Genomic DNA, 14,123 nt, shown 5'->3' with positions numbered 1-14,123 from the left:
TGAAACATTGGAAGCAATAGAAGAATGGATAAAAAAAACACTGTGACATTTGTATAACAGAATACATTTGCAGTAGTGAAATGGGTGAATCAGAGCTACATGAATAAATCTTAAAATCATAATGTTAAGTTAAAACAAGTTGTAGCATTGTAGACTAATGAAGTGCCAAAGGAAACCCTTTATTAAAAGTTGAAATATTCAGGAGATCATATTATGTTATTTATGCAAATATGCATATAAGCATGGCACAGCAACTTCAGAGTGGTTTTGACTTCAGTAGGGGAAGAGGGAAGGGCTATCTGGTTTTAATCGTTTCTATAGTTTTATGTCTTTTAAAAAACAATTGATCTGAGACAAATATGGGAGATTATTAACTTCTCTTTAATATGGGCAGTAGGTGTTGTGTGTTGTATTGTCTGTTGTTTTTTTTCTGTATCTTTGCAGTATTCCATAATAAATATTTTCAAAAGACAATACATGTTATTTTCTATCTTAGAAGTTCTGTAATGTCAAAAGCACTTAGATTAGAGCCTTCTATGTGGTAAATCCTCAAATGCTGAGCACACTGGAAGGCTTTGAGTGCACATCCCCCTAGTATCATAGTCCTCATTATGAGAGTAGATTACTTGAGTTTAGAAAATATTCCCGTAAGAACTATTTACATAAATGAATATGTTTGGTAAATGGACATAAATCTCTAATCTGTAGGATACTACTACCTTGTAATAATAAAGCTTCCCTTTATTTAGGTTTTATCAAATTAAGGAATATTTAGGATAGAAAGAGGGATGATTTAGACAAGGTATTTCATTTTCAAACTGGCCTCTGCCACTTAACTAGTTCTCAGCCTATGAACAAAGCTGTTTTGGGCGTCAGATTTTTTTTTTTTTTATCTGCTAATAAAGTCCTTTGCTGACTTGTGCCAGGACTACATAGGCTCAGAAGCATGTAAGAAATATGGAGCCTCGCACTCACTGGGTGCTCAGTCAGTCACAATGCTGGTTGTTGAGATGGGTACCTTTGTCCTGATCAACCATGGGCTTTGGGTGTATTTAGGAAGGGTCTCTTGCCTTGCTGACAAAGCTTTATTGTTCATTTTGGAAGTGCTCTGGCAAATCAGACTTGCCATTGGGCTACTGGGGCCATCCATTCTGCTTGGTTAGTTTGTGGGTCCCCGTAGGTGGTGCTTGAAACTTTCTGTCTCTAGAACAGAACTCTGAGCACCGTCCTGGCTGTGGCCACCCCCCTCCCTGATGTATGGTACATGTTTCAGGCCTTCTCCACAGTAGGCACTCCCGACTACATTGCTCCTGAAGTGTTCATGCAGACCGGGTACAACAAGCTCTGTGATTGGTGGTCGCTTGGGGTGATCATGTATGAGATGCTCATCGGTAAGTTGCATGCTTTCAGAGGACATTTTGGTGCAACCAGAAGAGAGTCCCGTATTGATAATAGATGATTTCAGTTGAGGGTGGTCTAAGCACTTTTCTCCTTGTGTCTTTCAATGTGAATTTTCCTAAGCAGAAAGCTCTTGGCCATCAAAGAGCCAACTATGTTCTCTGGCCTCCTGCATCCTGTAGTTGCTTTGCTGATCATTTATCCTGTTCTTCCCCTATTTCATCCTCTCCTTCTAGCAGCTCTTTCAGTCACTTAAATATTCATTATTTGCAGAGAGCTTTAATTGGGCATTGCCTCACATACTCTTCACTTCTTTGCTGTCCCCTTCCTCTCTCTAAGCCTTCAAAGCATGGACCCCTCTGATCTCTCTCCCTCTCCCTCTAATTTGGATGATGTGTCTGTGTATTTAGAGGACACTCCAGGGGTGGGTGGCCATATTCCCAAGAGCACTAGGAGAGTAAATATGTCCATGGCAGTACTGAGTGCATGAGTCTGTGGATGACTAGAATGGTTTCTGGCTGTGTTGTCTTCCGGAACATTGGGTGGATGCCTGTGGAAGCGCATGAGATCTGTGTGGAGGGCATGTGGAGTAATGTGGTGTGAGAGTACTTATCCCCTTATCTGTAGTTCTCAAAAAGAGGCATGGTAGTCACCTTTAAAACCTAGGCTTTTTTCTTATTCAGCTTGTTTGGCACTTTACTCATATAGGGATATTCCTGGAACAGAGTCATTTTTCAATGATGTTGTTTCTTTTCATTTCTTCTTTGGGCGTGGTGATTTCCACCTGTGCAATGCTATGTATGTCCTCCTTTCTTTTCCCGGCTTCAGCTGTTAGCTGCTTCTCTTGTGGTACCAGAAGCACAAATTCACTTTGGGCTTAGAAGTTTGGGGGGAAATGAAAAATCAGTTTAGATGTTTTCTGGAATGAGTGGAAGTCCTGTGCATGTCATGGAGGGTTAAAGATAAAATCCTATTAAGGAGAGTACTCTCAGATTCAAAGTTCTGGGGAGTAAAAGCTCCGAAGTGTCTCTCTTATTACAGGGTACCCACCTTTCTGTTCTGAGACCCCCCAAGAGACCTATAAGAAGGTGATGAACTGGAAAGAAACTCTGACTTTTCCTCCAGAAGTTCCTATCTCTGAGAAAGCCAAGGACCTTATTTTGAGGTATTAGAGAACATCTCCCCCGCCTTTCACCCAGGTTTTTTGACATGCCAAAATTCTTTTTTTTTTTTAAACTTAAATTATTACCTGGATCTGCCCCCTGCTGTCTCCCATTCCTCTGTTTAGGTTATTCCATATCTTCTTCTAAAGAGACTACTTGAGGTTTGCTGAAAGACCTCTGTCTTTTCCAGATTCTGCTCTGAGTGGGAACATAGAATTGGAGCCCCTGGAGTTGAGGAAATCAAAAGTAATTCTTTTTTTGAAGGCGTTGACTGGGAACATATCAGGTATATCCACATAAAGGCTTTCAGGATTATTTCCGAAAGGGTGTAATTTGCTTACCACTAATATAGAGGCCCCAGTATTGGCAAGCCAGGTAAGGGAAGAGGGCTTCGGAGACAGTGAGCGTCCTTTCTTGATTTTCATTCTTGGCGGGGCTCAGGAGTCAGGGCTTGCTGTCGGCCATGTGCCCGGGGACATGGGGAAGCCAGCAGTTATTTCCAAAGTGAAGGGACATTTGAGTTCCGTGGTGAAGACAGCACTTTAAGCGTGTTGCCCTTGCTCTTACCTAGAACACACCAACCTCTGTAGCGTCGGCCACCGGAGCCGGGGTAGGAAGGAAGGAACTGGCCCCGGTGTGGGCTGCGGGGTGTGGCCAGCGCGCCGCCTCTTGCCCCCGGCCCAGCGCTGCTTCCTAGGCATTCGGTGGTTCCCAAACAAGGTGGGGACGTTGTCCTCTCCTCATAATTGTGTTCTGTTTTGCACTCTCATAAGTTTTACCTTTACCTCCCTTTTGCCACATTTTTAGCCCTCTCCTTGTTAACACCTGTGGTGGAAAGTGAGAGCCCCGCGCAAGAGGGCGCCCGGAGGTTTAGTTCCCCTTTTAACAACTGGGCAGGACACAAGGGCAGTGCGTTAACCTTGGATTTGACTTTCTCCTCATGGGTTTTGTCTTTCTTCCCAGCTCTGGATAATTGTTAGTTATATTCTCTCATTTGGATGTGGCCAAGTGGCGTGGTCGCTTGGTGTCAGAAGCTCTTCAGAGAAAGGAAATGCTGCCTGCCAGTGGGGTGGTCTTCCCGTGTCAGGCCAGGGTTCTTTTTGGAGAAAAAAATCAGCTGTGAGCCATGTGAGTACTAACTATAGTAATTTTTGGCATGTCTGTTCTTGGCAGAGAGAGACCTGCTGCAATATCTATTGAAATCAAAAGCATTGATGATACCTCAAACTTCGATGAATTTCCAGAATCTGATATTCTTAAGCCAACAGGTAACATCGCCAACACTGCCTCCTGCTGCATTATAGGCCCATTACGTCCTGCCAGTTTAGGGGTTGTATTCACAGGTCAGCTAGAGGAACTTTAGTTCTTTGGGTTCTTTGTAAGTATTTTTGTGGTGCTAACGCTGGGTAGCAGTGACCCCTTGTCGAATGGAGAATGAATATAAACTCTCATGGTCTCTTTCCTTATTTATTAATTTATTTTTTTAAGATCTTTAAAATTGATTTTAGAGAGTGAGCATGAGTGGGGGGAGGGGCAGGGGGAGAAGGAGAGAGAGGATCTCCAGCAGGCTCTCCATTGGCTCTCGTGACCCTGAGATCATCACCTGAGCCAAAATCAAGAGCCCGGCGCTTAACCAACTGAGCCACCCAAATGCCCCCACGGACTCCCAGTGTTTACCTGCTAAATGGAGTGGGTAAATCACAAAGGTTTGTTCTTTTGTTTTATTTATTAAGGGTTAGGTAACCTGAAATGACAGAAATGGGAAAATGGAACTTTTAAAATATTTGTGACAAATGGGAGATTCAAAGACCATAGACACGCAAATGTAGAAAATTTGCAGAGTGAAAAGCAGTTTTTCCCAAATACAGACTGTGCTATCTTCTTCAGAATGTCCTGTCCTCAGTACTGAGCAGTCCATCGGGGTAAGGCAGTGAATCAACTCTCACATCTATTTCTTTCCCAGTAGCTACAAGTAATCACCCTGAGACTGACTACAAGAACAAAGACTGGGTCTTCATCAATTACACATACAAGCGCTTTGAGGGCCTGACGGCTCGGGGGGCAATACCTTCCTACATGAAAGCAGCTAAATAGTGTCCTCGAAATAGAATCCTAAATGGAGCAGAGCTCTTTGTACAACGTTGCGGTTTTCCTCTTACACATTCTTTGAAAAGAGTTTCCAAGAAGTTTATGGAACCTGCCAGTATGTCATGGTAAACTCTCCTGAAATGTGACAGTAAGTGGATTCTCTTCCATAAAGCATTGGAAACCTGCAGAACAAAGACAACCATTTCTACTACGTCGGCCATAAACATCTGTACCGCTTCTTCAGAAGCCTCATGAGCCAATTTGATAGAGTTCTTAAAAAACTCGTTTTCCTAAGTTCCTCAGAATGAAGGAGAAAAAAAAAAAACAGCCATCATCAAACATTATTAAGATTGTAACATACACTTAACTGAGTATCAGCCAATTTCTGTGATTTTTGTGACAGACCTGCTTTCTGCCAAGCCCACCAAGTATTTCTTTTTCCTTTACAGCTAAAAGTTCCATAGTACTAAGGAAATAAAGCAATAATGAAAGCCTCAGCAGCCAGCGTTCTGGCTGAAGGAAATGATCCACCATCCTCTGAGCGGGTGGTGAGGGTAGTGTCTCCCATACCTCGGCCTCTGGTGAGTGGCTCCTCACAGCCTCCATTCATGGTGCACTTTATTTATGGTACTAGGATAAAGACCCTGAGTCCACTGATTTATCTCCTGCCCATCTAAAACACTCATGCTGCTTTTCTGAGTGTTGGTGGGGGATCCTAGCGTGATCCATCGTCGCTCTCAGAAGACCCAGAAGCCACTGGGCTTTGCCAAGGAGTCCCAGATCATGTGGAAAACCCTTACTGTCCCTTCATGGCTGGATCAAAAAATCCTTAAGATGGATGTTGTCGCGGACCAGCAGTAGCCACAAGTGCTGTCAGCAGGAACTCGGTTTGTTCCTGGGAACACAACAGGGAGAGTCCAGGCAGAGGCAGGAGGCCTGGAACCCTCTTGGCCAAGGTGCTGTTCCTGCTCGGTCTCCAGAACCTCCTCCGAAGTGAAGGAGCCAGCCCAGTAGAAGGCGAAAGCTGGCCTACAGGGCCCTGTAAAGCTCGCTCCTCCTCAGTCCTTGGTGCAACTGTGTTTGGTGTCTCTCTCTCTCTCTCTCTCTATTTGTATTTGTCCTCTCCAATTTAAGTAACCATTTTGCCTTGGAATCATGATTACTGATTTTTCCTTTGCAGATGCCTTCCAGGGCAGGGCAGGGGGGGTGCTTCTCTCCAACTTAAAGGGCAGCCTGCTGCTCAGGCTGACCGGTCCTCTCTGCTGTGGCACTCTCCCAAGAGACCCTCTGAATTTTAGCACAAAGTGCCTTTTCTTTCACACCTGCCACCACCTTAAGAGGAATTTTGTGGCATCAGAAAAATGTGGAGGTTCCATACTAATGCATTAAGATTTTTGATAACTCTGAAAGCATCATTTGCACCTCTGTGGTAATTTTGCCTATGGCAAAGCGTCATGGCCAAGCGACAACAGGGAGTCCGCTTTCTGCCAGTCTTGAGGTTAAGATCGACTTGAAAGGAACGTATGTCCTGGCTTAGCCATTCTGAAAAGAAAAATGGGATATCAGAGTTACAGTAAATGAAACTGCTTTGAGTTTCAACGTCTTAGAGGAAGGAGAAAGAGAGTAATAGGGAAGCATTAACTTTGGTTGAAGGTAATGTTTGCCCTTTAATCTTTCACTCATGGTCTGCTAGTGAAAAGGAAGTAAATGAGATTCTTTTGTGTAACTTTGTCATTTCGTTGTATTACCAAATAGCTGAGGTTTTGATCCCGAGGTGTTTTGCAAGTATGTTTGGTAAGCACAGTAAAGAGAAGTTAGCAGGAGTGGTGATAGTCTGTGTGTGGGGACTGGCAGGGGATGATTTGTTTTAGGGGAAGATGCCCATATTTTAAACTTCTGAATAAACTGTGTGAAACGGTGTGAATCTGATGTGTTTTAAAGCCAGCATGGTTCATAACTGAAAGGGGCAGAGTGCTGTGGCTTCTTTTAGCCCGTTTATCTGCAGACCATCGGAACTATTCATCACCATGTTTAAGTAAAGCGCTCTTCTGTCTCAGGGAGGCTGGGGCCTGCTTTTTTGTTCCCCGAGGATGAGCCTTCTGAGTTGGTTTGTATAAAGAGACCATCTTCTGTTGGCGCCATGCATGTGTTCTTTCTGCCTGGTTCAGGGCTGCGGGGCAGTGGGGCCTCCCCCTGCAGCAAGGCCAAGGGGACACCTGCTGACAAAAGTCCTGTTAGTTGTTGGACTTCCGTACAGCTGTTTACCCACCTGGGGTCGACCAGGACCCTCACAGGCTCCTGGGATGGGACTTTGGCAGAGCCTTTTGGGCCCTTTGGGTCTACCTGCTGGGGCCCCACATCAGCCCCTTCTCTGGTCTAGGGAAAGGAGCCTCAGAAAGAGGAAAGAAGAGCAAAGGCCATCCCGGGTCAGAACCGCAGGCAGAAGGAAGCCGAATGCAGCCAGAATGGCTGTTGTCTTTGCAAAACTTAAGAGTTTCAAGAAACATGTTAGGAGCCGCTGGTTCAGCGTTGGTCCTCTTCACGGATAGTACTGCCCCCTGCTCTCTTAGGGGGAGTCAGGAAATAGGACTTGGACCGTACTGCATACTGAAGTGAAACAATGCTGATGTCATTCAGCCTCCTCTTGATTTGGGGCTACATCAGGATTTTCTTCGGTGCCTGTTTCTTTTTCTTTTTAAATTTTTTCAAAGTAGGCTCCACACGCAACACAGGGCTTGAATACCGACTCTGAGGTCATGCGTCCCATGCTCTACCGGCTGAGCCAGCCAGGCATCCCCCTGCCCCGCCCCTGTACATTTCTTTTTAGAATTACTTTGAAAAGCTATGAATGGGTTCCTTCAGGATTAATATTCAGGCTCTGGATAGCAGGCTGCAATGTCAAAGCTCATGTATATGGCATAATATCTGCCATCAACTGTTAATGCTTTTTCTCTGAATTGGTTCCTTGGGAGGTGTGTTTGGGTTTCACTCTTTCCTGGGGCTCTGTGTGGAACCCCACATGGTATTTTTTTCTTGAATTCAAAAAGGATTCAGTGAATGGTATTTCCCTTTCCTAGCTAGCATATATTTCCCTGGAATGATCTACAAAAGCCAGCACTGACTTGAAAACCACCTCCATGATGCTTTTCAGGCGTACTTTCAGGGAAGAGCATCTTGCCTAAATCACATGAAGCACCCATCATATACAGAGCACAGTACTGGGCACCCTGGGATGCACCCGGGGAGCCCCCTTTGGTCCTGAACTGCAGAGCAGTTGGAGAGTTCCCACTAAGTGGCCTAAGGGCACGCGGCACCAGCTGTGAAGTCCTGGCGAAGCAGTGTGATAGCTGACCTGGAGCTGTTGGGGGACCTGGTGGTGTTGGGGAGCTGAGGGAAGCTTCCCGGAGAGGTTTCTTTTAAGATTTATTTATTCCGGAGAGGTTTCTTAATAGCAGTGACTTGGCAGAGTCGTGGAGCTGTTACTTCCTCATTTCCCCGCTCCCACTTCACTTCATCTGACTTCCGTCCCTAGTGTGAAACATGTATTCATTATCCCAGGTATAAAACCTACTAGTTTTTGTTTTTATAGTCATTTCTCTGGTCATGGATGTCCTGTCATAGCCTTTGGCTTCCATTCAGTCCTCATTAAGATTTATTAAAGAAGAGGGGGTAGAGGGGAGGAAGAGGGAGGCTGAGGGAGAAGCAGACCCCCCGTCGAGCAGGGAGCCCGCCTTGGGGCTCCATCCCAAGACCTTGGGATCATGACCTGAGCTACCCAGGCAGCCCTTCAGCCCTCCTTACTTGATCAACCTGTTGCATGCATACTGTTGACTTAAAAAACAAAACCAAGACTACTCTCACCCAGCTTTCTTCTTGGTGGTTTCCTTGCCACCGACTGAAATGCTCAGGATCGTCTGAGCAATGCCTTTGCCCTCTTTTGACTCACGTGGTCTTGGTGATCTCCCCAACACCGGGGCTTCAGCGCCCCTTTTTGTGGGGAGTTCCTCAAAGTGACCAACTTCCAGCCCTAGCCCTGGAACACTAGATCCCACGAAGCCAGGCGCCCACTAGACACCGCAGTGTGGAAGGCCTCGTTCAGGCTCAAACTACTGCAGTCCAGACGGAACTCCTGTTGCTTCCCACTGGCCTTTTTGACTCTGCCTACTCAGCTGTCCAGCCAGAAACTTCTTTCCCGGCTCCCATCGGTAAACACGCACAGCTGGGGCACAGCCATCTGTCTTACTGGTGCCTTCATTTGCTGAATCTACTGCTGTGGCCCCTTAGCTGACCTCTGTCCCTGGGCCTTCCCCCTTCAAGTCCACGGGCCTCCCTGCTGCCAAAGAAAGTCAAGTCTGACCATGTCATTCTCCTGCATAAAACCCTTCAGGGCTCCCAATAGTTTATATGAACAAGACCAAACACCTTTTCTGAGGTAGAAGAGTCCTTCCTTACTCTGGCTTCATCTCTGCATCTCTCCGTCTTCCCTGATGATTATCTCACCTTTGCATCTTTTCTCAAATAGTGGTGTTGGCCTGGAACACCTCCTGGCATGTTCACGGATCCAAAAACAACTCGTGTTTGTTCTTCAGAATTCGGTTCACATATCACTTGTAGAGCACTCTTGTAAACTCTCCTCATGCTGAAGAACTGGCTACTGCATGCTCTTGGGTTTTCTGGGTGACTTGGACTATAGATAGAGGTTTTCCCCACACAAATCTAAAAATCCCTTGGAGAGGAACTGTCCTGGTCATTGTGTCCCTGTGGTCATATAGGACTTGGCACAGAATATGTTTAATAGGCCGTGTCTACAGAGACGTTTTTTTTTTTTTTTTTTTTTTTTTTTTTTTTACAGAGACGTTCTTAACCTCTTTGTTGATAAAGGCAGGCCTGCTGGGAGGTGTTAGCACCCCTTGAAATTACCATCATCGATAAACTCCTAGGCTAAGGGAGCTGAGGAAACTCAGTAGGCACCAGACTGGAGTCAGGCCAAGTCACAGAGACCAGAGGAGGAGCCCACAGCTCTACAGCAGTGTTTTCCAGGGACCTGCTCTTCATTCCTGTTGCAGTTCCTCATTTGTTTGAAACCAGAACATCAAAGTCTGAGTCCTCTTACCTTCCAAATTTGTATTTGGCTTTGTGGGGCCCTACTAGGTTGGACTGGAGGATTCAGGAGGGCTTGAATGCCAATGAACCAGGAACTCAAGAAGGCAGACTCTTAGGGTTCTGGAACCCGGGAGTGATTAATAGGATAAGAAGGATGCACATTGGCTCCAAGTGACCCTGTGGCCTTGTAGGAAAGGAAGAGGCTCTGCTCTGGATAGTCGAGGTGCTGCTACTTCAGTCCCTTTTAATGTCCTGGCTTCCAATTTTATTTTCTGCTCAAAAACAACACGGACACAAATGATAATACTTTATTATAGAAAAAGCATCCCAAGTAATAGGATATCGTAAACACTGGTAGGTGAACAAGTGCAACTTTAAAAGTAAATACAAAGTAAAGAGGCAAAATCTACAAGCATTTTGCCTTTGAGAGAAAATGTAATGTTCTCGTGCAGAGGCAATCCCACCCAGAGCACAGTGTGGCTCCATCTCCCCCAGTGAAGCCATCAGGTTTGCTTTCTGAACTCTTACCCATTTTAACAATTTCAAAATAATGGCAAGAAGTGGCATTGAATAAATTACTAAAACCCCCTGATTCTTAACCTTCTGTTGACACTTAATAAAAAAAGACTCTATGTCACACTCCGACAATTTGAGTTAAAGCCTGTGCTGATTGTTTCCTGGGCTTATTCTACAGTATTTTCAGAGACCTGTATACGTTAGATGACATTCTACTTTCTTCAAATTTAGCTTAAAATAATATATAGGCTATTATACATTATGCAGTAAATTTACTTTCTAGCTTCCTTACCATTTTTGCTGGCATCTTTTCTATACTTTTCCTCCACTTGGGAGAAACCATGACGTCATCTCATGTTAACACTCTGCCCACTCTCCAGCTCAATGCCAAATGTTTCCTAATCAACGATGCATGATGATGATGCATTCACAAACTCAGATTCTAAACTCCAAGTTCAGGTTTCTCTTGGCTCACTGAGCTACCTCTGAGTTAGACAGTCTGAGCAAAACCATCTTCATAAGAAGATGTATGAACAGCCTGGCTTCCTTATTTAGGCACTTAGAGAAAAAAAAAAAAATCACCAAACCTGAGTTCCACCTTTATTAGAAATATCTCTTGCCGAACTGGCCAGTGGTGGACTCTGAAGGGAATGACTGCAACCCAGCCCCCTTGTCCCTGCAGCGACTGAACGGTCCTGCCATTAATGGAATGTCCTGGCCCTGGGAACAGAGCAGCCATGGCTAAGGGGAGCTACTAAATTACAGTGATGCTGAGCTCCAGGTTGGAAGGGTGGTGGGTCCATAAGACACCTCCCTCTTCACCAGAAGGGACCTTTAGGCCCCACTTTTCCCTTTGTCACCACTATCCAGTGACACCAGCAGATTTACCTGTACGGGTTTACCTGTGAGGCTCACTCACCCCCATGGATTGCGGCCAAAAGCACATTACCCACCTTTTGTGTGTGGGGGGGACCTACTTCTTGAAAGCCTGAGGAAATGAGTCATTTACATAGAACAGAGTGCTACATACATGCCATACTTTCATACCTGGCTTTTTACCTAGGCAAGGACTAACTGGTTTTACAGTGTCAGCTGCGGCATGTTCACACTTGAATGGTAATACAGAAGACGTAGAATGAAGTTATTACACTACACAGTTAATTCAGATTTCCTTTGTGATGGCATAGAAGGAAGTCAACTGAGAAGCAGAAAGGAAGCACCATTAAACGATTATCTGGGCTGGACAGCTATTGGTAGGAATGAAGTACTGGTAAGGTCAAAGCCAAACCAGACCTCAAACAAGAGTCAGTGAGTTTCACAGACATAAAAGTCCCCTCTGGAAAAACAAAACAAAACAAAAAAATAAAAAATAAAAGTCCCCTCTGGCTACAAAAAGACCTAACCCCAAATTGAACCATTACCATCAGCCTTACAAATTGGATGCCAGTGGTAGAACGACTATAGGTGGGAGATGGCTCAGTTTAACTACTTATTACTACTTTTTTCTGAGTAATGAACAGAGCATTGATTTCTACTGTGATGCTGGTCACATGTACAGAGAACACATTTCTTAAGAACGTTCTTGTTCTTCAAGCCTTGGAAAGAGTAGCTTTCAACACCCATCTGACTTTATACCTTTGGAGGACTATGATTAGGGCAAACTGGAATCGACTAGTTTGCCTTATGGTGTCTTATGGGAATGGAATTTAAGAAAACTAGTCATGTTACCTTAAAGAACTTGAAGGAAACTATGTACCTCTGAAATGTGTGAGGACTACAGGCTCTGGGTAGGTGGCCAACCTTTACCACAAGATGGGAGATTAGCCCCAGACACTTAATGTCTGGCTCTAGACTCTAGATTTAGCTCTGCTGTTAACAGCCAAGGGGCCATGAGGGAAAATGGTTCAGTACCGGGGTGGGGGGGGGAGTGGTCTGGGTTGTCACACACCATGCCATACTAACCCAGAGCCGACAGATCAAACAAAATTATTAGGCCTAACATCCCTTCAACTCATCCTTCCTTTGGGGATGACGGTACTATGGTTTTCTAACCCAGTGTGAGCAGTGTGATAGGCCACTTCAAAAACAAATATCCTGATATCCAAAAAAAAATTCCATTGTATGAAAAGAATATATAAAGTAAAATCCTGTACTGGGGTAAAACCTGGGTAGGTGATGTTTCCCCACCCAGCTTCACCCCAAATGCCCCCTTCCCTGGAGCTCTTAGAAGTCTTTTCTATTGAGAAACAGAGCACTTGTCAGAAGTTTCTGCCCATCTCTTGAAAGCCTTTAAGCCCATATCATCTAAGGTTTCCAAGCCACACTTACAGTAGTGTGCTGCCTACAGTGAAGACCTACAGCTTCTTCACATCAGATTCCAAGCCAGATAATTAAAGTGGCCTGATTCAAAAGATTCTTCTGGAGCTGTGAATTTGATTCCAAATGGTCATTCCAAATAATTCCTTTAGACTTGAACCTGACAAGGTTTCATAAACATTGTTACACTATTATAGTCAAAGAATCTGTCTGGTTTTGAGTTATTCACTGAATGAATGAAAAACAAAACTGAATTTAAACTCTTAAGAAATCCCCTCTGGACATTTTGATGAGAGCCTAGTTCTTCCCAGATGTGATCTGGGCACAGAGGCCACCAGGAGTGGCATTTTTATTGACCCCTAACAAGAATCCCATTAGCGCCAGCTTATGGGAGCTAGAGATTGTCTTTTTTTAAGGTTTGGTCCCTTTGCTGCCAAGTAATTTGCCTGGTATAAAACAAAAAAGCCAAGAACAAAGTATAAAGGATGAGAGGACTGCTTTGATGAATACGAAGCCACAAGAGTCTTGACTTCCTTTCCTGCTTTTTGCAGTTATGCAAAGACTCTGTAAACGGCACCAGATTTTTCAAGTTACCAGGGCTGCTACAAAGTTGGTAGCTTAATTACCAGTCAGTGCTTTTTTATCCACTGCCGGAGGCACAGACTTTTCAGTAATGAAAAGGACACACGCTAACTGTGGGAAAAACGGAAAGGACGGAGAAGCAGGTCTCCTACTCAGGGTGAGACAAACCATGGGAAGGGCTAGCTGTGGGCATCCAGTACAAAGAAGGGCTCCGAAGAGGCGTGGGTCCACAGCTGGCCCTAATCCTGAAAGTCGTTAGAAGCCATCTGAGAAAGTGGGGCGTTCAGCCGGTCAAGTTCATCCACTTGGGGTGGGTGGTGCATTAATATCTCATGGTCCTCCAAGACATCTTCTCCAGCAGCTACCAGATTGGTGAGGGATTTGCTTCGGACACACTGGAAATCCACATGGCGACTTTTCCCTTCTTCCTTTTCCCAGGACATCTGAATAAAGGGGCGCTGCACATAGTTATAGATTACTTCAGACCGGCCACCAGGTCTCCTCTTAATTTTTTCTTTACAGGTAGGGTAACCTGAAACACAGAAGGCCATTCTCATGACTCCAGGAAATTGCTCACTCTAGATTCCACGCTTTCTCTTTGCCTAACCACGGTAATTTCCTCCCAAATTCAAAGACTGTGCATAAGAACTACTGGAGAAATGGACAGCCCCGGTGGCACAGTGGTTTAGCGCTGCCTTCAGCCCGGAGCGTGATCCTGGAGACCCAGATCGAGTCCCACATCGGGCTCCCTCCATGGAGCCTGCTTCTCCCTCTGCCTGTGTCTCTGCCTCTCTCTCTGTGTCTGTCATGAATAAATAAATTAAAAATCTTAAAAAAAAAAAAAAAAAAAACTACTGGGGAAATGACCTCTGACCATGTCCTGCCACTCCCAACCCTCTGTGCTACACTCACCTCCCATCTATCCAGGTTAGCAGGTCTTGTCCCTAGAAGGGAAGT

The 14,123-nt window shown here is 45.0% G+C and overlaps 2 protein-coding genes across 11 annotated transcripts in view; one reads left to right on the top strand and one right to left on the bottom strand.

Annotated features, from left to right (window-relative positions):
* Positions 1-6,573, top strand: part of STK38 (serine/threonine kinase 38) — a 41,654-nt gene extending 35,081 nt beyond the window's left edge. For 4 of the 5 annotated variants that reach the window (XM_038553873.1, XM_038553874.1, XM_038553876.1 and 1 more), the window contains 5 exons: positions 1,274-1,391; positions 2,440-2,563; positions 2,752-2,847; positions 3,735-3,829; positions 4,525-6,573. In XM_038553873.1, coding sequence (XP_038409801.1) covers positions 1,274-1,391; positions 2,440-2,563; positions 2,752-2,847; positions 3,735-3,829; positions 4,525-4,655 — 564 coding nt within the window. In that variant the 3' untranslated portion in view covers positions 4,656-6,573. The remainder of the gene's footprint in view (positions 1-1,273; positions 1,392-2,439; positions 2,564-2,751; positions 2,848-3,734; positions 3,830-4,524) is intronic. The other variant, XM_038553875.1, reaches the window with a different exon arrangement.
* Positions 6,574-10,044: 3,471 nt separating this feature from the next.
* KCTD20 (potassium channel tetramerization domain containing 20) overlaps positions 10,045-14,123 on the bottom strand; it is a 38,093-nt gene continuing 34,014 nt past the window's right edge. For all 6 annotated transcript variants that reach the window (XM_038553879.1, XM_038553882.1, XM_038553880.1 and 3 more), the window contains one exon: positions 10,045-13,698. In XM_038553879.1, the coding sequence (XP_038409807.1) occupies positions 13,406-13,698 (293 nt within the window). In that variant the 3' untranslated portion in view covers positions 10,045-13,405. The remainder of the gene's footprint in view (positions 13,699-14,123) is intronic.

The sequence above is a fragment of the Canis lupus genome, chromosome 12 (assembly GCF_011100685.1).
Source record: "Canis lupus familiaris isolate Mischka breed German Shepherd chromosome 12, alternate assembly UU_Cfam_GSD_1.0, whole genome shotgun sequence".
Lineage (NCBI taxonomy): Eukaryota > Metazoa > Chordata > Mammalia > Carnivora > Canidae > Canis > Canis lupus.
Note: the sequence above shows the minus strand (reverse complement) of the source record. Positions and strands in the feature narration are given on the sequence as shown.